The 23,436-nt window shown below is 53.1% G+C and overlaps 1 protein-coding gene across 1 annotated transcript in view; it reads right to left on the minus strand.

The window, feature by feature from the left end:
• The window catches only part of HSD11B2 (hydroxysteroid 11-beta dehydrogenase 2), a 55,076-nt gene extending 38,643 nt beyond the window's left edge, over nt 1-16,433 (minus strand). Inside the window, exon 1 of the mRNA XM_077831408.1 lies at nt 16,181-16,433. Within this exon, the coding sequence (XP_077687534.1) occupies nt 16,181-16,433 (253 nt within the window). The remainder of the gene's footprint in view (nt 1-16,180) is intronic.
• Nucleotides 16,434-23,436: the final 7,003 nt, after the last annotated feature.

Genomic DNA, 23,436 nt, shown 5'->3' on the forward strand with positions numbered 1-23,436 from the left:
TCCAGCCTCCTGTCTCCTACAGGGGCTGGCACCCAATGTTTCAGAAGCTGCAAGACCCCCCGATGTGGGAAATAATGGAACCAGCAGGAGCATTTTGCTCTCCCCATGTCTGTTTGTTTTCTTTTAACTCCCGCCTAATGTCCTGGTGAGGGATGTTCCCGTTCTGAAGAGCAGGGCCCAGGACTTTATTCCTGCAGAGCAGGTGGGCTCAGCGATATTATGGGGCAGCGAACTCCAGACCGGGCATGGATTGCGTGTCCCCCTCAGGCTGATGCAAGTGGGGGGGGATTCTAAAGTCACCATAAATCTCAAGGTAGGGTGCAGGTGCTCTTTGTTAAACAGGCCGGAGGGGTGAAGGCAGCAGGACTGTTTTCTCTTTCCCTCACAAACAGCCCCAGTGCCTGGGCTGAGGAGTCTCACAGTCTGGTGCACCGGCTCCCTACACTCCTACGGGTATCGTTCCTGAAGTAGGGGAACACCCATAGTGAGTGCTGGAGGCATCGCACAGCACCACCGCTCGCTGACCGGTTGCTATTGGACAGCCCTACAAGGCAGGTCAACTCCACCCCATCCTACAAGCGCAGGACCCTCCCACCCAGCCAGCGCCACCCGACGGAAGTGACCTCTCGTCTGCTCTTTGCGCTCTGATATTCACCTTCTGCAGTAACCCCGGTTTACATCACATTTCGGCCAAAAAGCGGCATTAATTGTTTTCCTTCCCAGGAATGACCTAGTTGCCAGGCTCAATTTCAGACCTTTCCACTTTCCTGAACGTCTCCTGTATTAGCTGCTCAATATGAGCTCCCCTCTGCCAGGTAGGTCACTGCTCCCAACGCCCTCCTGACAACATCTCTTCCTCCCTCCACTGTAATCTCAGACCCACGCTCTAGGTGTAAAGTGATTGCTTGAGGGGGAACAGTTACTGTGACCTGCAGGAAATGTCCCGGGTTGTGTCCTTCCTGCCCACAGGAGGAAGATACATATGAAGTGCAAATTGGCAGCTGTGTTGAAAGAAGAAGAGGACTGTGGTCTTGAAAAGCAATTATTGACCTTACGTAGTATCCTAGAGGCTGCAGATTTATTGGACAGCCAGACAGGCACCACCACCAGGTACAACTGGGGGAGAAATCTGCAGTGAGGAAGCCAGAGAGCATTCAAGATTGGTGGTTGTGTCCTCCAGAGGAAAGCAGGATAGAGAAGCTGAGCTGTCTTGTGACTAAGGAAGAGAGCAGGAGGGACTCCACATAGCTAGAATTACTATGCAGCATGGTGGCCAGGGAAACATCTGGGGCATTAAATCGAGAGGCAGCACCGAACTACAGGGGCCATACCTGAGGATGGCTGCTCAGCCCAAAAATCGACAACAGGCAATCCGCACTGAGGACTCCATGTTACGACAACTGGACAGCAAGACTGTGTGCTGTTTTCTGGAGTGAAGCCAAGGGGATTGGGCTGGAAGGGATTCTGAAGGCAGCAGGCCAATACGCACATAGTCATGCATCATCAGTGGAATCTTGCACCAGCCACATGGCATAGAATCATAGAATATCAGGGTTGGAAGGGACCCCTGAAGGTCATCTAGTCCAACCCCCTGCTTGAAGCAGGACCAATTCCCAGTTAAATCATCCCAGCCAAGGCTTTGTCAAGCCTGACCTTAAAAACCTTTAAGGAAGGAGATTCTACCACCTCCCTAGGTAACGCATTCCAGTGTTTCACCACCCCCTTAGTGAAAAAGTTTTTCCTAATATCCAATCTAAACCTCCCCCACTGCAACTTGAGACCATTACTCCTCGTTCTGTCATCTGCTACCATTGAGAACAGTCTAGAGCCATCCTCTTTGGAACCCCCTTTCAGGTAGTTGAAAGCAGCTATCAAATCCCCCCTCATTCTTCTCTTCTGCAGGCTAAACAATCCCAGCTCCCTCAGCCTCTCCTCATAAGTCATGTGTTCTAGACCCCTAATCATTTTTGTTGCCCTTCGCTGGACTCTCTCCAATTTTTCCACATCCTTCTTGTAGTGTGGGGCCCAAAACTGGACACAGTACTCCAGATGAGGCCTCACCAATGTCGAATAAAGGGGAATGATCACATCCCTTGATCTGCTGGCTATGCCCCTACTTATACATCCCAAAATGCCATTGGCCTTCTTGGCAACAAGGGCACACTGCTGACTCATATCCAGCTTCTCGTCCACTGTCACCCCTAGGTCCTTTTCCGCAGAACTGCTGCCTAGCCATTCGGTCCCTAGTCTGTAGCGGTGCATTGGATTCTTCCATCCTAAGTGCAGGACCCTGCACTTATCCTTATTGAACCTCATCAGATTTCTTTTGGCCCAATCCTCCAATTTGTCTAGGTCCTTCTGTATCCTATCCCTCCTCTCCAGCGTATCTACCACTCCTCCCAGTTTAGTATCATCCGCAAATTTGCTGAGAGTGCAATCCACACCATCCTCCAGATCATTTATGAAGATATTGAACAAAACCGGCCCCAGGACCGACCCTTGGGGCACTCCACTTGATACCGGCTGCCAACTAGACATGGAGCCATTGATCACTACCCGTTGAGCCCGACAATCTAGCCATCTTTCTACCCACCTTATAGTGCATTCATCCAGCCCATACTTCCTTAACTTGCTGACAAGAATACTGTGGGAGACCGTGTCAAAAGCTTTGCTAAAGTCAAGAAACAATACATCCACTGCTTTCCCTTCATCCACAGAACCAGTAATCTCATGATAAAAGGCAATTAGATTAGTCAGGCATGACCTTCCCTTGGTGAATCCATGCTGGCTGTTCCTGATCACTTTCCTCTCATGCAAGTGCATCAGGATTGATTCTTTCAGGACCTGCTCCATGATTTTTCCAGGGCCTGAGGTGAGGCTGACTGGCCTGTAGTTCCCAGGATCCTCCTTCTTCCCTTTTTTAAAGATTGGCACTACATTAGCCTTTTTCCAGTCATCCGGGACTTCCCCGGTTCGCCACGAGTTTTCAAAGATAATGGCCAATGGCTCTGCAATCACAGCCGCCAATTCCTTCAGCACTCTCGGATGCAACTCGTCCGGCCCCATGGACTTGTGCACGTCCAGCTTTTCTAAATAGTCCCTAACCACCTCTATCTCTTCCCCATTTTGTGATGCCCAGCGCAGCAGTCTGGGAGCTGACCTTGTTAGTGAAAACAGAGGCAAAAAAAGCATTGAGTACATTAGCTTTTTCCACATCCTCTGTCACTAGGTTGCCTCCCTCATTCAGTAAGGGGCCCACACTTTCCTTGGCTTTCTTCTTGTTGCCAACATACCTGAAAAAACCCTTCTTGTTACTCTTGACATCTCTCGCTAGCTGCAGCTCCAGGTGCGATTTGGCCCTCCTGATTTCATTCCTACATGCCCGAGCAATATTTTTATACTCTTCCCTGGTCATATGTCCAACCTTCCACTTCTTGTAAGCTTCTTTTTTATGTTTAAGATCCGCTAGGATTTCACCATTAAGCCAAGCTGGTCGCCTGCCATATTTACTATTCTTTCGACTCATTGGGATGGTTTGTCCCTGTAACCTCAACAGGGATTCCTTGAAATACAGCCAGCTCTCCTGGACTCCTTTCCCCTTCAAGTTAGTCCCCCAGGGGATCCTGGCCATCCGTTCCCTGAGGGAGTCGAAGTCTGCTTTCCTGAAGTCCAGGGTCCGTATCCTGCTGCTTACCTTTCTTCCCTGCCTCAGGATCCTGAACTCAACCAACTCATGGTCACTGCCTCCCAGATTCCCATCCACTTTTGCTTCCCCCACTAATTCTACCCGGTTTGTGAGCAGCAGGTCAAGAAAAGCGCCCCCCCTAGTTGGCTCCTAGTTGGCATCAGGGGACACTTCAGAGATCTCAGAAGGGAATAAGGAAAGGAAAGTCCAAGTAACCTTCTCAAGACTTTCCCTGTCCCATGAGCAAGGAAAAGCAGATAGAGGATACTGGAGGTAAGTCATTGGTAGGTAAGTAGAGGGCGTTGGTTCTATTATGGGGAGAGGGGGCTGTATATGGCCTCCAGCGTATGAGCACAGGAACCAGTCATTAAACTAGCTATGTGAGGGGAAGGTGGCAAGGAGACAACCAGCCCAAACGATCAAACACACAACTCAGGCTCAAGGCACATGAAGGGGATAAGTTCTTTGCCCGCAACCTAGTGTTAGGAGCCCAGATAACAAACAGGAGGAATTAGAAACGCTCGTGCACAAGGACAATTCTGACAGTCGGCGTTTCCGAAAGCGTTGTGGGGCTCTGCAGGACTGGCATGCTAGAGTCCTTGGCTCCAGCCCATGCAGATGGGGCTGGGTGAGTGGGAAGAGCAAAGCGCTCTTCACCAGAAGGCACATTACATGGCTCAGAGTTATTGGGGACCTGGAAACATGGGATCTTGACTGCGTGTGGATTGGCATTCCAGCAGAGTAGTGGCTGGGAGACTAGAACAGACCCTAAATCACTTCATCGTGCTGGGGTCTCATGCTGCCTGTCACAAGACGATCTTGAGTTTCTGCAGATCAGATACTTTTCTAATGTTTTTACCCCCCACCTAGAGAAACAGCAGGGGCTGGGGGCTAGAGATGGACAAGTCACCCTTCAATGGCCTACAATCCATCCCCTCCTGGGAGAGAGAGCACAGAGTAATTCAGTATTAGGTCTCATCCTGATGGTTAGACTAATTGATCTTTGGATTAAAAATTAGCGATTGCCTTCATTATGAATGATCATGAGCTGGCTAGATCTGCCTTGTAACCGCCCCAGGCACCAATATCAGCAAACGAAGCTAAATGTTTGAGCCAAGCTGAGTCAGCGCGACGGAGAATGGGGAGTTGTTTAAAGGACACTTTCCTAGATGCCAGGAAAGGCACAAATTCGGCCACATAAAGTGCTACTTCAGTGAAGGCTACTATGGTGATTAGAGAGAGAGAGAGAGAGAGAGAGAGAGAGAGAGAAAAAGGGGGTGGGTGTTTTTATATAGATCAAGGGGGGGGGGGCGCGCGCCATGGCTACAAGTCACCCGTGAAGCACTACAGACAACGGACAATGATAGCTGGAGATCAATTAAACCCCCATGGCAGGGCTAAGGGCAGCCAGGAGGGATTTTTTGAGAGAGATCCTGGCACGGGAGACAGGCCAGCAGCAAGCATTAACCACCACTTCCAGAGCCCACTCAGAACTTTCTTCGGGGCACCATCATTCAGCATAAACCCCACAGCTTCCTTACCAGGCACCTCTCCCACAGTCTGCCTAGGAATCCCACTGCCCACCACAGCCCCCCAGCCTACTTCCTGCCTGTCCCGCGCACCCTGAGTGCTCAGGCTTTCTAGGACTCGGGTGCTCGGCCGACAGGCACTGGACCCCCTCCCAGCTGGCTCTGATCACCCCCAGCAGCAGGGTTTAATGGGTGCCGTCTCCAAAGAGGGCTGGCTGAGGGCGGCCTACCCTGCTGCCCATACTCAGGAACTAGAGGAATTTGCACACCGCAGAGGCCTGGTGCTAGATGGAAAAGGAAGAGTTGTCAGAATGATGCAGAAAAAGATGGAAGGGTCAGAAGGATCCACAAATGGATCCAGATGCCTAACTAAGCAGGGCCAGGTCTGGGGATGAGCAGTTTCCCTGGGCACCGTCTTCAAGGGACTGCTGCTGCATTGGTTTCTTGTTTTGTTTGTTTTTAAAATATTTTTTGCCCTGGTCTGTGTCCCAGTGTTGGGTGATCCCTGAAACCCCTGCAGGCAGCTACAGTTCTGCTGCCAGAGTTCCCTCGGCACCTATGTCGGGACACATGCGCTGCTTCCTCACCATTGGCATTGGGACGCCTATCCCGCACCCGAGCCATAAGCCAGGTGACCACGGGCATCCCTCCACCTGTCTTCTCCAAGGGCCGGCCTCGTGCGGTAAGCTCGCCTAGAGAACGCTTAACTCTGCACAGAACAGCCGGGGGGGAGCCAGCTGCCTCCAGCAGAACCTTCAGCCCAGGGGTTCGAGCACTCCTCCAGGGTGGGGAAAAGCCCACAATCAGCCCTCCTGTGTCTGAAGGGGTCTCCCCCATCTCAGGAGTCTAACCACTAAGCAGTGGGGTACCTGATGTCAGTCTCTCTCGCTGAAGCCATTCCACTTGAATTCAATATCACCTGGACCAGAGAGAGTGGAAGATGCTCTCACCCAGTGGTGAGGGGGGCTCACTTGTGAGGTGGAAGATCCCTGAACATAAGAATGACCATACTGGGTCAGATCAAAGGTGCATCCAGCCCAGTATCCTGTCTGCTGACAGTGCCCAATGCCAGGTGTCCCAGAGGGAGTGAACCTAACAGGTAATGATCAAGTGATCTCTCTCCTGCCATCCATCTCCACCCTCTGACAAACAGAGGCTAGGGACACCATTCCTTACCCATCCTGGCTAATAGCCATTAATGGACTTAAAAGAGAACTGGATAAATTAATGGAGGTTAAGCCCTGTTATAGTCCTAGCCTTCACAACCTCCTCAGGCAAGGAGTTCCACAGGTTGACTGTGCACTGAGTGAAGAACTTCCTTTTATTTGTTTTAAACCTGCTGCCCATTAATTTCATTTGGCAGCCCCTAGTTCTTATATTATGGGAAGAAGTAAATAACTTTTCCTGATTCACTTTCTCCACACCACTCATGATTTGATAGACCTCTACTATATCCCCCCCAGTCTCCTCTTTTCCAAGCTGAAAAGTCCTAGCCTCTTTAATCTCTCCTCATATGGGACCCGTTCCAAACCCCGAATCATTTTAGTTGCCCTTTTCTGAACCTTTTCTAATGCCAGTATCTCTTTTCTGAGATGAGGGGACCACATCTGTACGCAGTATTCAAGATGTAGGCGTACTATGGATTTATATAAGGGCAATACGATATTCTCCATCTTATTCTCTATCCCTTTTTAAATGATTCCTAACATCCCATTTGCTTTTTTGACTGCCGCTGCACACTGCGTGGATGTCTTCAGAGAACTGTCCACGATGACTCCAAGATCTTTCCCCTGATTAGCTGTAGCTAAACGATGGTCAAGTCCCGTCTTCTCACCAGGCACAGGGAGGAAATTGAACCAGGGACTCCCGGATCCTGGGGGAGTGGCCTAATCACTAGGCTAAAGGTTATAAGGGAGGCCCCTCCCTGACCTGCCCACCCACCTCAGCCATTTTGTGCACAATTAGGTGGGTACCTAAGCTATTTCATGCAAGAACAGCTTCAGTACTAAAGCAGCCTGACTCCTGGTAGGGGATTGCTAGCAGAGGGGGGCACCTCTGAGAAGGACGCCTCTCTCCTTAGCCTTTCCCCTGGGCTAGCTTCAGCAGGGCTTTTGGGGATCCCAATCGAAGGTGCCGGGCTCTCCCCATTCATTGCATAGCGAGCCTGGGTGCATAGCTCAGGTTCTGTGCAGCACAGGGATTTTCAAGGCACCTGACACTGCCTATGTCCCTTTGAGTATCTGAGCCTGAGTGGTAAGCCACATTTCTTCCCAACAGTTACTAAAGAGGATATTAAACAGCATCTACCACTACGAAACGGTCTTGAAGCTTGCAGGACCAGCGAATTTGCACCATGTGTTTTAAAAAGAACCAGGGAGGAGCTGCCTGGACTGTTAGTTTTTAATAATTGTAGGCAAACTGGGGAAGTTCCTGAAAATTAGCTGATTTTATGCCTCTCTTTAAAAGGTAATTACAGGCTAGATAGCTGTTCCACGGCTTCGTTTCCGGGGAGGGCTGTCAGGCAGACGTGGGACTGTTTCAATAGAGAACTAAAGACAGAAATATAATTAACCACAAGTCAACATTGTGCCATGGGAGACGTAAAGGTCACTGGACAAGACCTATCTGGTTTATGAGAGTACAAGTTTGGTTGATTAGTGTGAGGCATCGGATTTAGCATCATGCAACATTTGGATTAAAGTACGAGCTAGTTTCTAATCCAGTTAATACATCACTTTTAAAAAATAATGTTATCGGAGAGATCTGAAAATGTGTTAATGGGACATGTCTAGTGGAACCCTGCAGGAACCTGTTCTTAGACCAATAATATTTCATTCCCTTATCAATGCTCAGGAAGAGGATATGAAATCACTGCTGATGAGCTTTACAGCGGACACAAAGATTGATAGGGTGGTAAACTACGACAAGGACAGGTCGTTGCCACAAAACAGAGTACATTCAGACACGGATTTTGATATGGCCAAATGCAAGATCACATATCTAGGAATAAAGAATACACACCACACTTAGAGGATCGGCGACTGTATCCTGGAAAGTAGCGGGGCGGGGGGGAGGGGAACTTGGAGGTCATGGTAGATAAGTGCAATGCTGGCTAAGAGGGCTAATGAAATCCTTGAATGTTCAGTACACAGTTCAGTGGAGCACTTAAACATAGGATTTAAGGAGCCCAATCTATGCAGTTTATCAAAGAGAAGGTAAAGCAGTAATTTGATCACACTCTATAATTACCTACAGAGGGAGAACAGATCTGACGCTAGAGGGTTGCAATCCAGGAGGCAAAGTGTAACAGGTTCCCAGGGGTGGAAGTTGAAGGCAGCAGAGCTCGGACGGGAAATAAGACTTCTTCAGAACAGTGAGGGCGATTCACCATTGGAACAGATGGGCAGAGCAGGGTCTTGGGCAGGACTGGACGCCTGTCCAAGAGACGTGCTCTAGCTCAGCCACCACTATTGGGATGGATACAACAGAGTCTGTGTGAAATCCTCTGGCCAGGTCAGGGTAAAATGAGCCCATTCAAAATGAAACTGTCGGGGCCCAAAAGGGACATGAAAATAGAGCTGCTCAGGAATTTTCTGACAGTGGGTTTTTGACGGAAAAACGTAGTTTAGACAGTGTGGAAATTCTGTCGAAAAGTTCGGGATTTCCCCACGTTTTTATTTCTCTCCTCTCCCCTTTAGGTGGGTTCCTAAACCAGTGGGCTACAGAACCAGTCTCACACACTCGCGTGCTCTCAGATTGTTCTGGAAATACTGAACTACTCATTGGGCCAGAGAGGAGGACTCCATAGCCTGGTGTTTAGGGCCCCCTCAGGGAGGCGGGAGACCTAGGGTCCAGTCCCCTGCTCTAATCACCCTTTCATTACTAATCCAGAGTGGAACAGCTTCCACAGGAGAGAATGAGGCAGCCCCACGTCAGACTCTCTCAGACCTGGGCCCCACACACATGAGGCTATCGCAGAGCTGGGCCTGTGTTTCTCCAGCCACGAGGGGGTAAGCGAGTCGAAGCCAGAGACAGAAGCTGCATTTTCTCTCTTGGCTGTTCTTTCTTCTCCCCTTTTGCATGTGTTTGTCTTGCAGGAAACGTGATTGAACTTTAACAGCAACAACAAAACCAACAGCTCCAGCCCGTTTCTACTAACTTCTGATCTTTGCCCCGACTGGACAGTTATTCCCATCTTTACACCAGCTAAGGGACTGTCAGACAAAGGTTTTTTCCTTCTAAAGACTCTCTCCAGCTAAAAGGGAAAAGTAACAAGGGCGGAAGCCTGATTTAACACCTTACATTTCAAAGGCTTTAACTGGGTTGCCTTCTTCTGTATCTTTAATAAAAGGTGAAATGACGTTTAATGCTATATTTATCATGGGACTAAGCACACAGAGATCTCCGTATACCAGCCCCCGAACTTTGTTTAACACTGTAATGTTAGACAGTGACAGGGTCTTGTAAGCACCTGTTAGTCTTTGGGCCCATATACTCCATCTAAATACAACAGACCATTAGATCCTCTAACCTCCTGTCTATCACAGGCCATTACATTTCACCCAGGTACCCCTGAACTGAACTGAATCCAGTAATTTGTGATTGGCTAAGGCCTGGTCTAGAAACATCCAGTGTTAATGACACCAAGAGTTGGAAGACCTACCATTTCCCTGGGTTGTTTATTTCACTGGTTACACTCACCCATTGTTGAGTGAGGTCAGTTAAAGTTCTGTGTAGCCAGATGAATTTGCTCATAGATTCATTTGTTTATTTTCAATAAATCTTGGAACACAAGGGAAGTGTCAGAAGACAGGAAGAAAGCGGTTATGCCAATATTCAAAAAGGGAAGACAGGATGACCTAGATAGGTATAGGTTGTGAAGCTGTATGAAAAGGAAGGGGACCGTCTTCACCAATATTGTCACAGCAGTTCTACAATTGCGATAAATCTTGTACAAAGTATGCCTTGTATCATTGGAAAAGTTCATAGAATATCAGGGTTGGAAGGGACCTCAGGAGGTCATCTAGTCCAACCCCCTGCTCAAAGCAGGATCAATCCCCAATTAAATTAAGTTAGCGCTGTTCCACTGATTACATCTCAGGGAAATGTGTGAGCCATCATTGAGTATGAAGATATGAAACTGTATGCTGTCTAAACATGCTTGTTACTAAAGATGTGTTCCTGGGTAACACCCACAAGACAGATTTACATCAAGACGAGCCCGTCAGGTGTTGATGGGGCATTAAGCAGAATCAACTCTTTCAGTGGACCCAGGGGCGAAATAAAAATTCAGCTGCTTATGGAGGGGCACTTTCTGTGCCCCCTGCAGCCAGAGGAGCTAGTTCTCCCCACCACAGCCCCAGGGCCAGAGGAGCTGGATCTCCTCGCATGCCCCAGGGCCAGAGGAGCTGTCATCTCCCACCCCAGGCCAGAGGAGATCACTCTCCTCACCCCGGCCCCAGAGGAGTTCTGCGCCCCCACTGATGGGGGGGGGGCATGCCCCTACTTCCCCCCCTTGTGCATGCCCCTGAGTGGGCCCCTCCCAAAAGGTGCCTCAGAGAGCACAGAGACAACAGAAACCCTATGATTCGGCAAGGCACACAAAGCATGTGTTTGAGCCCGCACTCTGCTATGTACATGGACTGGGGGTGGTGGTGACATCACCTCCTAGCCTGATTCCTGCCCCACATCTCTGGACTGTGATTTCTAACAAGGAGAGCTTTGAACACTGGACTGAGGACCCCAATCTTTTGGGTGATGTATTGCAAGGAAGATGTATTGCAAGCTAGCAGATTTAACATCACTACTGATCTCCAGACTCTGATATCAATACGATTCACTTTAAAATGAAAGGTTTAGTAAACTAACCTTTTAATAACTTTTTATTAATAGAGGATTGGCATCAGCATGGTTTTTTGGTAAGATCCTGAAGTCCATATTGACCCTGGGTGAGCGGGTGGCTCTCTGGGGCTGGAAGAACCAAAAAAGATGTGATGAACTTTGGTTTTAATAGCCTTTCATCATAAAGTCTGGCTGTCTGGGTGGTGCATGAGGGGCGAGGCCTGAGGGAGATTGTCTGTGGCTTCATAATAACTAGTAGTATTTTGGAAGCACATTTGTTCCTGACTTGGTGAAATTGTATGATCGGACATACCACCAGTTTGGGGAACATGCTGCTGGCATACTGTCCAGTTCTGGTGCCCACAATTCAGGAAGGATGTTGATGAATTGAAGAGGGTTCAGAGAAAAGCCACAAGAATGATTAAAGGATTAGAAAACCTGCCTTATAGGTGATAGACTCAAGGAGCTCAATCTGTTTAGCTTAAAGAGAAGGCTAAGGGGTGACTTGATCACAGTCTGTAAGTACCTGCATGGGGAACAGATATTGAATAACAGACTCTTCAATTTACAGAGAAAGGTCTAATCCGATCCAGTGACTGGAAGTTGAAGCTAGATACATTAAAACTGGAAATAAGGAGTAATTTTAACACACAGAGTAGTTAGCCACTAGAAATTACCATGGGTACGGACTGTTGCGTCTCAACCATGGGGAATGTTGGAGTGGTCCAGGAGGATGCGAATGGATGTCTGCCCACCTTCCATCCACGGACAGCAGCAGCTTGGTCATCAGTGCTCATGCTACTGCTGGCATGCAGTGTCCTGGCCGGAATCCAGACAGTGTCTGCCTTGGGCGAGAGGAGACTGGAGGTGGCCTTTGGCCAGCACCTCTCTGAGCTGGCTCAGGAATGGCAGTTTGCTGCAAACCCTGCCAGGTGTTTGTGAAGCCAGGCACATTGGAGGGCAAACGGGAACTGCTCAATCGATCAACACTGAATTCCACCCGCCATCATTTTGGGTGGGTCCGGACACAGCCTCCATGGCCATCGAGGAGCATCTCAGGCCCAGCCGACCACCTGGGGCTGGGCTCAGGTGTCGAGTCCGAGTCTCCGCTGGAGCTGCCCCGTCCACGCTGCTATTTTTGGCAGGCTGGCTTGAGCCCACTTAGTGCAAGCCCCTCAGGACAGCAGCTCAGCTGCTCCCAGAGCCCTTCCCTGGGCTCCTGGCATCCTGCAGCTTTTTCCTAAGCTTAAAGCATTTGGAGTCTTGCAGGAGTGGTTGTTCCCATGGGCTTCCGTTACCCTGTCCAGAGTGGGAGGATGGATCTCCTCTCTCCCTGCTCCCTCAGTGTCTTTGCAATCAGGGCAAAGAGCTGTGCACTTTCCCAGGGCAAGAGAGTTAATGCTTCCTTTACCACCACGGGGCGTGCCGGTCCCATCCCATCCCACTCTTCTCGTTCGGCGCATAGACACCAGTAGCCGGGCTCCCCACCCATCCAGGGCGGAGGTCTGTGCACCCCACTTACAAGTTACTGACTAAAAACTGCTAAACACAAGGAGGAGCATCAGCCCCATAAGGGAGCCCCCACCTTCACTCACTTCCCAAAACACACTACAGCTGCCCATGGATGCCTGGAACCTGGCTAGGGCCAGGAGCAACTACCTGCCTGGAGCACATCTGCCAGCTCAGTCCTCCCCACCTGCATGGATCCTGCCTCTCCACCCTCAAGCAGGTGACCCCCCCAGGACCCAAACAAACATGCAGGAGGGATGGCCACAGGAACACCTGGAGTGTGCTGCTTCCCACCACAATTGCCCTATCATCCTGGTTTCGACACAAAATCCGTTTGAAAGATCTGTCTGTTGAGCGACAGCCCACCCCCACCAAATCCCCCCCCCAAGATCAGCAGCACAGCCTAGCGTCTGGCAGATTCCCAGCTCAGAGCCGTACCACTTGAGCTGCAAGAGGAACTGCTTCCGCTTGTGGACCAGCCAGTAGAAGAGGCTTTCACCACCCGTTCCCATTGGGTTACACAGCTATTGTATTCTAAAAATGCTCTATAAACAAGCAGACCCTCTGTCTATCCGCTCTGGTCTGAATCAGCTCACGACGCAGCAACATCGAGCAGCAAAACGCAGATTCTTGTAGCTTTCACACAGCCTGAAACCAGGGTCCAAAAAAGTGAAAAACTCCAGTAAATAAACTGCGAATGCAACTTGAACCAGGGGCCAGCGCTGCTGCACTCACAGTAGAGAAAATACTGCTGTTCCACACGGCACAGGTAACTTGTCTAACTCACTGCCCAACAGGAACCTCCTGTGGATGGTGAGCGAGTGAGGGCCGAAGGAAAGAGCTGCCAGCTGGAGGCTGGTTGTGTATGCCACACGCTCCTGCGGCTGGCATTGTGCAAGAAGAGAGGAGCCTCACTACCCTGCCTCAGGCCGTCCTGCCCCTAAGGCATGGGGCTGGGGAAGACAAAGGCCCCCACCTCTTCCTGGGGACTGGGTGCCTCGGTCTGAGGGAGTGGCACACGCAGAGTGTGCCCTGAATTAACTCCCCAGGGAATGGGGCTACTGATTATGCAAATGCTAAATTGATTTGATACCCGTCCTGCCTGAATGAAGCACTTGGCATCCGGCCCTGCCAAGAGGTCCGGGCCAGGGCACAGCTAATAACTGACCCGGGTCACCAGCTGCACCTGAAACCACAAGGTAATGCCAGCTAACAGCAAACCCCGCAGGCCTGCAGTGTCCCTTCCTTGCCTTGCAGGCAAGAACACCTCGTTCCACTCGCTGACTCACCAGTTACACAAGCAGTGCCATGCACAGGCCTCACTCGACACACTCTGCCACATCCTGGGTCAGCACGCTGCATCAAGAGCTGGAGTCATTGGCACTTTGGGAATGCCAAGGGACCCGAGAGAGACATGCACGTGTGCGGACACAGGCGAACATCCATGCGCTCAGGAACACAGTACGTGTGCACACGCAGATCACGCACGGCGGCTTTCAGTGAACACACTTGTTCTTCCTTCCCTAGCATGGCCTGTATCTGCTGCCGCCTTGACCTTCACTCAGCTGAATCACTCATTCACGCCTGCTGCATCTGTCAGCTCTCACCTTGAGCTCTGGAGCTCCCTCTCGAGGCCACTCTCCGGCCTGCACTCTGCTCTGCAGCCACCTTCCCAGCTGTATGTGCGTGGAAACACCTCCCACCTTCCCATGGCTCCCCAACTGCTCGGATCCTCCAAGTCTGTCCCAGTGAAGTCCCTCTAGCCTCCTCTCCTCCCATAGACCCTCCTCTCTTCTCCACTCCCACCTTCCTCTCTTGGCAAGGCCGTCACCACTCCAGACACTGTGGGACCTCTACTCCATCAGACTGCAGTTGCTGGAAACAGCCAAAGAGCAAAGCCCACTCTTCCTGCAAGGAGACGGGCCTTGCTCCCTTGGGAAGCACCTGCCCAAACGTCCCCCACGTGCCAAAAATCACACCAGCTCCCGGACCACGGCTCTCACCCTGTTGGAGCATATTGGGATTTGCATCAGTCAGTGGGCTCCTTCCAGGAGGGATCAGGAACCAAGAAGCCAGGAAGTGCTCATGGAAAGCTACCTCAGCCCTCCCTGCCAGCCCCTGGAGAGGGAAGCCCATGGCCATGACAACAGACAGCATGGCACTCTCCAAGGGCATGTATGTGTGTGCGTGCATGTGACTGAATGGCCCCATTTTACAGAACAGGAAACAGAAGCCCTGGAAGATTCACTAACAAAGCAGTTAAGGGCAGAGCTGGAGCTAGGACCGAGGTGCCGAGGCTCCCTTGACCTTGCCCTCCTCACTGGTGCATGCTTTCTCCCATCACAGGGCCCCTCGCGGTGTTCATCAGCCCTTTCTCAGCTTCACCGTCAGACAGCTAAGCAGAGCCACGCAGTACCAGCAGGCCACCAGGCTGCAGGGAGCAAGAGGGAAGTGTCAAAGACTCATCCCTGGTAGCAGCCCAGCCCAAGGCTAGCCAGCCATACAGCCGTGGGGCAGCATGCCGGGATCGCACTGGAGACACCATCTTCGAGGGACAATTCTCAGGCTCCTGGAGCTTGGGCTGTGGGGCTGTTTCATTGTTGCGGAGACTTCTGGGCTCGGGCTGCGCCCAGGCTCAAGGCCCTGCAGGGTGGGAAGGTCTCTGAGCTCAGGCCCAAGCCCCAGAAGTCTGCGCAGCAAAGAACCAGCCCCGGAGCCCAAGCCCCTTGAGCCTGAGTCGGCTGGCCCGGGGCAGCCGTGGGGTTTTTCTTTGTGTCGTAGACGTACAGTCCTTCCGCCAGGAAAGCACTTTTAAGTGCAAGTCCAAACTCTGCTGACCCAGCTCAGAGAGCAGGAGCCCGGGACAAAGGACAACTGTCTGTTCTGCTAGGCCAGGCAGGGATCGCCAAGCGCAGGAGGAGGTGGAAGGAAGGTGTTATTATGGGGCAGCCAGTGGTAGGCCTTGCCCATGGAGTGGGGACAGTTACCGTCCCAACCTCCCGCTCTGACCCAGGCAAGTGCCATGTGATACAAGTGTAACTTACCCTGGGTTCTGGGAGGAACCCCCTGGTCTCGAGGCTACACCACCACCTGCAGGGGAGCACTCCGATGGCAGAAAAGTCCCAGAGCGGACCCTGAGCACGTCACCATACCCTGCTCCAAGGGGCATCCTGCCTCCCTCGGTCCCAGGCACTGCAGCCGCCGATACAGTGGGCTGGATCACCGTGGCCCTCCAGAAGGTCAGAGCCTCACAACCTAGCCCCGTGCAGATCCGGGAGGCCCCACTGCAGGCATCGGGCCCACTTTGAGCCTTCAGAACGGAGACTCTGCTGCACAGGCCAGGGGGGCCCTTCCCCCAGGACGTAGGCGTCCTGGTGCAGGAACCTAGCGTGAACACATGCCGCTGACGTCACGCCATTACACCGACGTGCGCACACGCAGAGAGAGTCACCCGCCCGGCACTGCGGCCGGGCACACGCGCCAACCAGAGACAAGTTCACCCGGCTCCTGGCACACCCAGGCACACAGGTGTCCCCGCGACAACAGGCCAATTAAACATTAACCGCCGGGGAGGAGGGAGGCTGCGCCCTGGGCCCGGGGTGCCAGGCTCACTCACCTGTGATGAAGACGGCTTTCCCCGCCACAGGGAGCCTTCGCCGCTGGGCCACGCGCCCCAGGGCCAGGCAGCCGGCCGCGGCGAGGGCGGCGCCCAGTGGCAGAGGCAGGCACGCCTGGCACAGGTGCTGCAGCAGGGCCAGCAGCCCCAGGTGCAGCAGGGCCCGGGTCGGGAGCAGCTGGGAGCGGGCGAGGCGCAGGAGGAGGCTGCCCGCGAAGAGGGCCCAGAGCGAGCCGTAGACCCAGCGCTCCATGGCTCAGGGCCAGCGGCGCCCGGCACGGGCAGCGGCCGGGCTCGGCACCTACTTATAGCGGGGCCGGGCGGGAGAGGGCGGAGCCGGCCCTGCCCTGCCAATGGGAGCCGGCCCGCGGGCTGGGCCGCCTCGCCGCGCCCCGGCCGCAGCCCACTTGGGGCCGGAGCGCGCCGGGGCGCGGAGGAGCCCCCGGGCCAGCGCCCGCCCTGGCCGGCCGCGGCTTTCGGAGAGGCAAAGTCAAAGTGAAAGTGGCCGGCGCCGGGCGCCGCCTCCGCCCCACGTGCGCCCCGGGCGGCCCCGCGGGAGGAGCAGGGGGGCCGGCCGGGCAGTGGGGACAGCCCCCGGGGGGCCCGGCTTGGCCGGCCGGGCAGTGGGGACAGCCCCCGGGGGGCCCGGCTTGGCCGGCCGGGCAGTGGGGACAGCCCCTCCGGGGGCCCGGGAGCTCCCCGGCCAAGCGGCGCTTTGCTCTGGCTTCGCCTCCATTTATTTATTTCCTCTCTGGGGGGAAGTGCCCCATTGCCAGCCCTGGAGGGGCGCCCCCAAGCCAGGGCAAGCGCCCCCCCTCCCGGGCCCATCTCTGCCAGGCTTTCGGTCCTTGGGACTGTGCTGCAACGGGGGGGGGGGCGATGATTAGGGACAGCTGGGGGGAGTGGGGGAGGAACAGCTCTAGTTATCCAGTGCGGCCAGCTCTCCTGAGTTTACTGAGAGTCTCCCATTACTGGGTGTGCTTCCTAAAGCCCCAGCTCCTGGAGTCAGGTGAGCCAAAGAGACTCACTGCCTTCATTCAATACAAAGTAAAGTTAGTAGTCCTCCTGGCTGCAACTAACCACTTGGAACAGTGACCCAAGTGTCCATCCCCCCTACGGGCTTATAAACCAGAAGCCGAAGACAGAGCACCCACCTTTGTTATTTTTGTAAACGGTTGTGATTCTTTGTGGGCTGACTGATGATTCTGCGAAAGGTGGGGTTGGGAATTCGGTCTTTTAGGTTCTAATAGGACCCTCACCACTGGAGTAGCCGAGAGCCTCACCAACGTTGATGGGTTTATCTTCTCAGCACCCCCGGGCAGACCACTACCCCCAAGTCTCAGCTAGGGAACTCAGGCAGGGCGGGGCCAAGGGCCAGACTTTTAAAGCTATTTAGGTGCTTAAAGATGGGCTAATATTCTAGCCCAAAGCAACTTGTCCAAGGTCACCCAAGGACCTGGGCCAGATGTCCTGAGTCCTAGGTGAATACCCTAACCCCTGGGCATCCTTCCTCTGGCCCACTGTCTGTTTCACACTGGCTGCTGAGCAGTCATCGGACAGTCGCAATTGTTCTCTACCCACCCAGTTTGGATTCAGGCTGGTGAGTAACCCCCGATGCCCCAGCATTGTGAGCAGTTACCAGGTGTGATCACCTCCCCCACAGGGGTGTTTGCAAAGCATTAGCAGAAAGGGTTGTGTGAGGTGAAAGAAAGTTTAATGTTGTTGTTGAATATTTTCCTTGCTGTAAATAATAACACCAAAAAATTGGATCAAGCTATGGCCATGCAAAGACAAAGAACTGTTCATCCCCGAGAGAAGCGTGTGGAATCCCTGCCCAGAACCGCCATGGAAACAATAAGAGAGATTAAAAAGAGAAACCGTGTGCGACGCGAGCTCCCAGCCAGGTCCCCCGGCTCTTGTCTGGGCTGACCCTTGGGTTGATCAGTAATGCATTCTTACAGGACACATGCATCCACGTCCTTAGTCCAGCCTGCACGGAAAGGACAGATTCCTTTGTCCAAAGTCTCATTATGCACGTTCCTGCTGACGCTGTTGCTGCCCCTTGAAATAGGCTCCCCTCCTGATCCTGCGGAGAGACACTCTGTCCCTCTCCACACTGTTAGTCTTTGCAGCCAAGCTTCCCTGGGCGCCTTCCGTCCATTAATAGAGCTTCGTTCCTGGTGTTCTGCAGCAGGAAGGCAACGAAAGGGTTAACCACAGTCCCACCTCTTGTGTGCTCCACCTGTCCTCACACCAGGGAACCTGCCCAGGTTCCAGGCTCCAGGTGAGGATGAGACCTTTGTCCGGGCAGTGCTATCTCTACCCTCCTGCAGCCTGTGCTCTCTTCCCCCTCCTGGGGCCCCTAAATCCGTAGGGGGGCATCTTGGCTGATCCCGGGGGCCTCTATGTCCGTGACGCTCACGCCGTGGAACCCCACGCGGCGAGGCTGGAGTCACGCCTGCCGCTCTGCTGGTGGCCCAGGGATGCAACCCATGTGGCCACTGCCACCCTGGTCTGCAGAGAGCCCTGCCTACTGCTGGAAAGGCCAGAGATCAAGGGAAAGGGCATTTCAGCTCCAGCGGACACCCTCATTTATGAGGCCCAAGCCCCAGGGCTGGCGCAGCTTGGGGGGCTGGGGTAAAGGTAACATCCCCTGCACCTTTCAAAGTCTGATTTTGCCTCCTGTTGCCACCCACCTCTCCACCCGGCTGGTGCAGCGGGGTTTCCGAGGGGCCAGTCAGTGTGGCTTTGGGGGCCCCTCAGGCAACCGAGCACACAAGCAGGGCCCTAGTCCATTAATAGGCCAAAGTGGGTTATTTCCCTGCTGCTGTGCTGTGATTAGGTGTGAGGACGGGGCAGGACGTCAGCAGACCTGGATTCTATTCGTGGCTGCTGCTGACTGACGTGGCGGGCAGCCTTGCGCAAGCCACTTCCCCTGGCTGTGCGATGGGGGTAATGACCCTGACCTGCTCCCAGGGATGTCACAACCGTCGACAGCTGTTTGTTCAGGGCTTGGAACAGGCAACCCGCTGCATCAGTGCCAGGTGTTATTGAAGAGTTGTAGCAGCCACTGGTGAGCTGGGCCGGGGCCCTTTTGTGCCAAGCTCTGTGTAGACACGAAGAGACATCCCGCAGTCCTCGCCCTAGCAGCTCCTAGTGCAGCGCAAGCAGGAAAGGAGCTGCCAAGGAGGCCAGGCAGCCGGGGCGGGGGCTGGTGGGCAGCATTAGTTGTGTGCGTGTGATGATAACATGATGCCCAGCCCGTGGCTGAGCGAGCAGAGTTGTTTGTTAGTTTGGCTGGGGCGGGGGGGTTGTAACAAGGGGGGCTGGGAGCAGGTGGGGAGGTGAGTGTGGTGGGGAAGGGGGCGTGAGGAGGGAGGCAGAGAGAGGACAGGGCAGCAAAAAGCCAGCGCTGTGAACCTGAGCAGAGCTTATCAACTGCAGGTAGGTGTCTGCTCTCAGGAGGCAGCTGTGAGGGGGATTCCAGGGCCAGAAGCCACCTCAGAAGCTCCCCCCGATGGTCCCAACAGGTGAGTTGGAGCTGGGCTGCGTGGGGAAGAGAGCCAGGTGTCCAGCGGTCTCTGAGGTCAGGCAGACAGGAGTGGCTGAGTCCATGAAGGAGCTGGGGGTTCAGATGAGGCTAGGCAGGCTGTGGAGGGGGCTGGAAGGGCACTGAGGGCTCTGAAAGATGAAGATGAAGCATGACAAGACTGACCCATTTTGGGTATCCACAGACAAATGGCTGAGTTAACCGAAATGCCCCACTTTGCCTCAGACTTTCTTCTTCGCATCCAAACGCCCTGGCCTGCACGCCATCATCTGCGCCGGTGGAACCTGGCCAGCTCAGAGTGATGGCGTCCCACCGTCGGGCTGGGCAGGGCGCTGGGAAGGGGCCGAGTCCATGTGATGAACAGCGTGGCAAGTCGGGAGCTCCCCACCCTCACCCTGTGAGATGGTGGGTCAAAGTCCTTTTTTGTCTCCTTATTTATTACACAAGGCAATTGCTTCTGCCTCGTTCACTTAATAAAACACGTTTTTTAATATCTCACTGAGTCAGTACTCAGTGATCCTTTGTGCTTCTCTGCCCTGGATCACCAACCGCCTTCTGCAACAAGCCTGACCCGTGGCGCCCTCTGCATGTGTTTGTCTGGGAGCCAGAGTCCCTCTCGTGTGCCAACCTCCAAATCGCACCCAGTTCAAGGAGCTCTGCCAAGGCTCTGCCAATTGGTTCGTGGTCACTGCCAGCTTACCAGAGTTGCCAGTTCTCTCGCTGGAGGGCAGTGGGTGGGCACAGGCGGCAGGGGAAGGGAGCAGCAGCAGGCAGGGCCAGGTGTGCTGGCACAGCCTAAGAACCCGGCCTGTAGAAGAGATGAAGAATGACGTTTGCATCCTTCTCAGGAGAGCTGCTGGGCATGTTACAAAAACAAACCCCATTGCACTGGGGGAAAAACACATTTCACAACCCCAGCAGCAGCTTAGCGGGAGCTGCAATGTCAAACTGGCCTGGGTGGTTTTTCCTGGGCGTGGTGCTGGAACCCAAGGTCCCAGTTCACAGCCTTTCCATTTCAACAAAGACAATACAGGAAATGCCAGCATGGTGGGGAAGGGAGGGGAGGGGGCATGTTCTCAAACAGCATACGACAGGCATTCCCCAAGAGGAATTCAGGCATTTTCTGGAGGTGGACTTGGGCATGGACGAGATGCAAAGCTTTCCCGCCCCCACCCCCCACATGGCACAGAGCACTCAGATAGGCCCATTCAAATCAAAGATATTTCCTCAGGTCACCAGGCCGCTGGTCACTCAAAAGGTGAATAGCCAGGCATCTGCCAGGGGTCACTGTGATGGGCTGAATGGGCTTCATGAGTTGGCCCAGACCGGGGGGGGGGAGTTGGACAAGTGGAACGTGGTGGGTTCCATGGGACATTCTGAGCTGACCCAGGTCCAGGGTGCTGGGCTGGCTAGAGACAGGCCGTGCTGCGGCAAGGTAGGTTGAGTGTTTTGGGCTGGACTGGTGGGTGGATCAGGACTAGTGTTGCTGTCTGTCCCAAGTTTGCAGGCTAGGCTTTAAGTTCAGGAGACTGTTCCATTGCCAGGAGCTCCAGAACATCCAAAATCCTTCTCTTCCAGCTCTCTGAGGGCAAAAGTGTAGTGAGGAAGAAATAGACCCATTCCTCCCTGGGATCTGCCTGAGAGGAGGTACACTAAGGGCTGCATTAAGGAGGCTGTGTTGGTGAGTATCTGAGTGTCTGTTGTGAGGACAGTTTGTCCGTGTGCTTGACTGGTTGTTTGAAAAGTGTGAATTGGGAGTGCAAGAAGCCTGGGAAACAAGCAGGGAGACCGGGAAGTCCTGGCACAGTCAAGGAACTATGATGTGATTGGAATAACAGAGACTTGGTGGGATAACTCACATGACTGGAGTACTGTCATGGATGGATATAAACTGTTCAGGAAGGACAGGCAGGGCAGAAACGGTGGGGGAGTTGCATTGTATGGAAGAGAGCAGTAGGACTGCTCAGAGCTCCGGTATGAAACTGCAGAAAACCTGAGAGTCTCTGGATTAAGTTTAGAAGTGTGAGCAACAAGGGTGACGTCGTGGTGGGAGTCTGCTGTAGACCACCGGACCAGGGGGATGAGGTGGACAAGGCTTTCTTCCAGCAAGTAATGGAAGTTACTAGATCACAGGCCCTGGTTCTCATGGGAGACTTCAATCACCCTGATAGCTGCTGGGAGAGCAATACAGCGGTGCACAGATAATCCAGGAAGTTTTTGGAAAGCGTAGGGGCCAATTTCCTGGTGCAAGTGCTGGAGGAACCAACTAGGGGCAGAGCTCTTCTTGACCTGCTGCTCACAAACCGGGAAGAATTAGTAGGGGAAGCAAAAGTGGATGGGAACCTGGGAGGCGGTGACATGAGATGGTCGAGTTCAGGATCCTGACACAGGGAAGAAAGGAGAGCAGCAGAATACGGACCCTGGACTTCAGAAAAGCAGACTTTGACTCCCTCCGGGAACTGATGGGCAGGATCCCCTGGGAGAATAACATGAGGGGGAAAGGAGACCAGGAGAGCTGGCTGTATTGTAAAGAATCCTTATTGAGGTTACAGGGACAAACCATCCCGATGTGTAGAAAGAATAGTAAATATGGCAGGCGACCAGCTTGGCTTCACAGTGAAATCCTTGCTGATCTTGAACACAAAAAAGAAGCTTACAAGAAGTAGAAGATTGGACAAATGACCAGGGAAGAGTATTCAGAATTGATTCAGCTCCCAGACTACTGCACTGGGCAGCACAGCATGGGGAGGAGGTGACCAGCCCCCTGTGGAGAAAGAAGTGATTTGGGACTATTTAGAAAAGCTGGACAAGCACAAGTCCGTGGGGCCGGATGCGCTGCATACGAGAGTGCTAAAGGAGTTGGCGGATGTGATTGCAGAGCCATTGGCCATTATCTTTGAAAACTCGTGGTGATCGGGGGAGGTCCCGGACGACTGGAAAAAGGCTAATGTAGTGCCCATCTTTAAAAAAGGGAAGGAGGAGGATCCGGGGAACTACAGGCCAGTCAGCCTCACCTCAGTCCCTGGAAAAATCATGGAACAGGTCCTCAAGGAATCAATTCTGAAGCACTTAGAGGTGAGGAAAGTGATCAGGAACAGTCAGTATGGATTCACCAAGGGCAAATCATGCCTGACTAATCTAATTGCCTTCTATGACGAGATAACTGGCTCTGTGGATGAGGGGAAAGCAGTGGACGTGTTGTTCCTTGACTTTAGCAAAGCTTTTGACACAGTCTCCCACAGTATTCTTGCCAGCAAGTTAAAGAAGCATGGGCTGGATGAATGGATTATAAGGTGGATAGAAAGTTGGCTAGATTGTCGGGCTCAATGGGTAATGATCAATGGCTCCATGTCTAGTTGGCAGCCAGTATCAAGTGGAGTGCACCAAGGGTCTGTTCTGGGGCCGGTTTTGTTCAATATCTTCATAAATGTTCTGGTGGATGGCGTGGATTGCACCCTCAGCAAGTTTGCAGATGACACTAAACTGGGAGGAGAGGTAGATACCCTGGAGGGCAGGGATAGGATACAGAGAGCCCTAGACAAATTAGAGGATTGGGCCAAAAGAAATCTGATGAGGTTCAACAAGGACAAGTGCAGAGTCCTGCACTTAGGACGGAAGAATCCAATGCACCGCTACAGACTAGGGACCGAATGGCTAGACAGCAGTTAGGCAGAAAAGGACTTAGGGGTTACAGTGGACAAGAAGC

Source organism: Eretmochelys imbricata, chromosome 12, assembly GCF_965152235.1.
Source record: "Eretmochelys imbricata isolate rEreImb1 chromosome 12, rEreImb1.hap1, whole genome shotgun sequence".
In the NCBI taxonomy this organism is placed as follows: domain Eukaryota; kingdom Metazoa; phylum Chordata; order Testudines; family Cheloniidae; genus Eretmochelys; species Eretmochelys imbricata.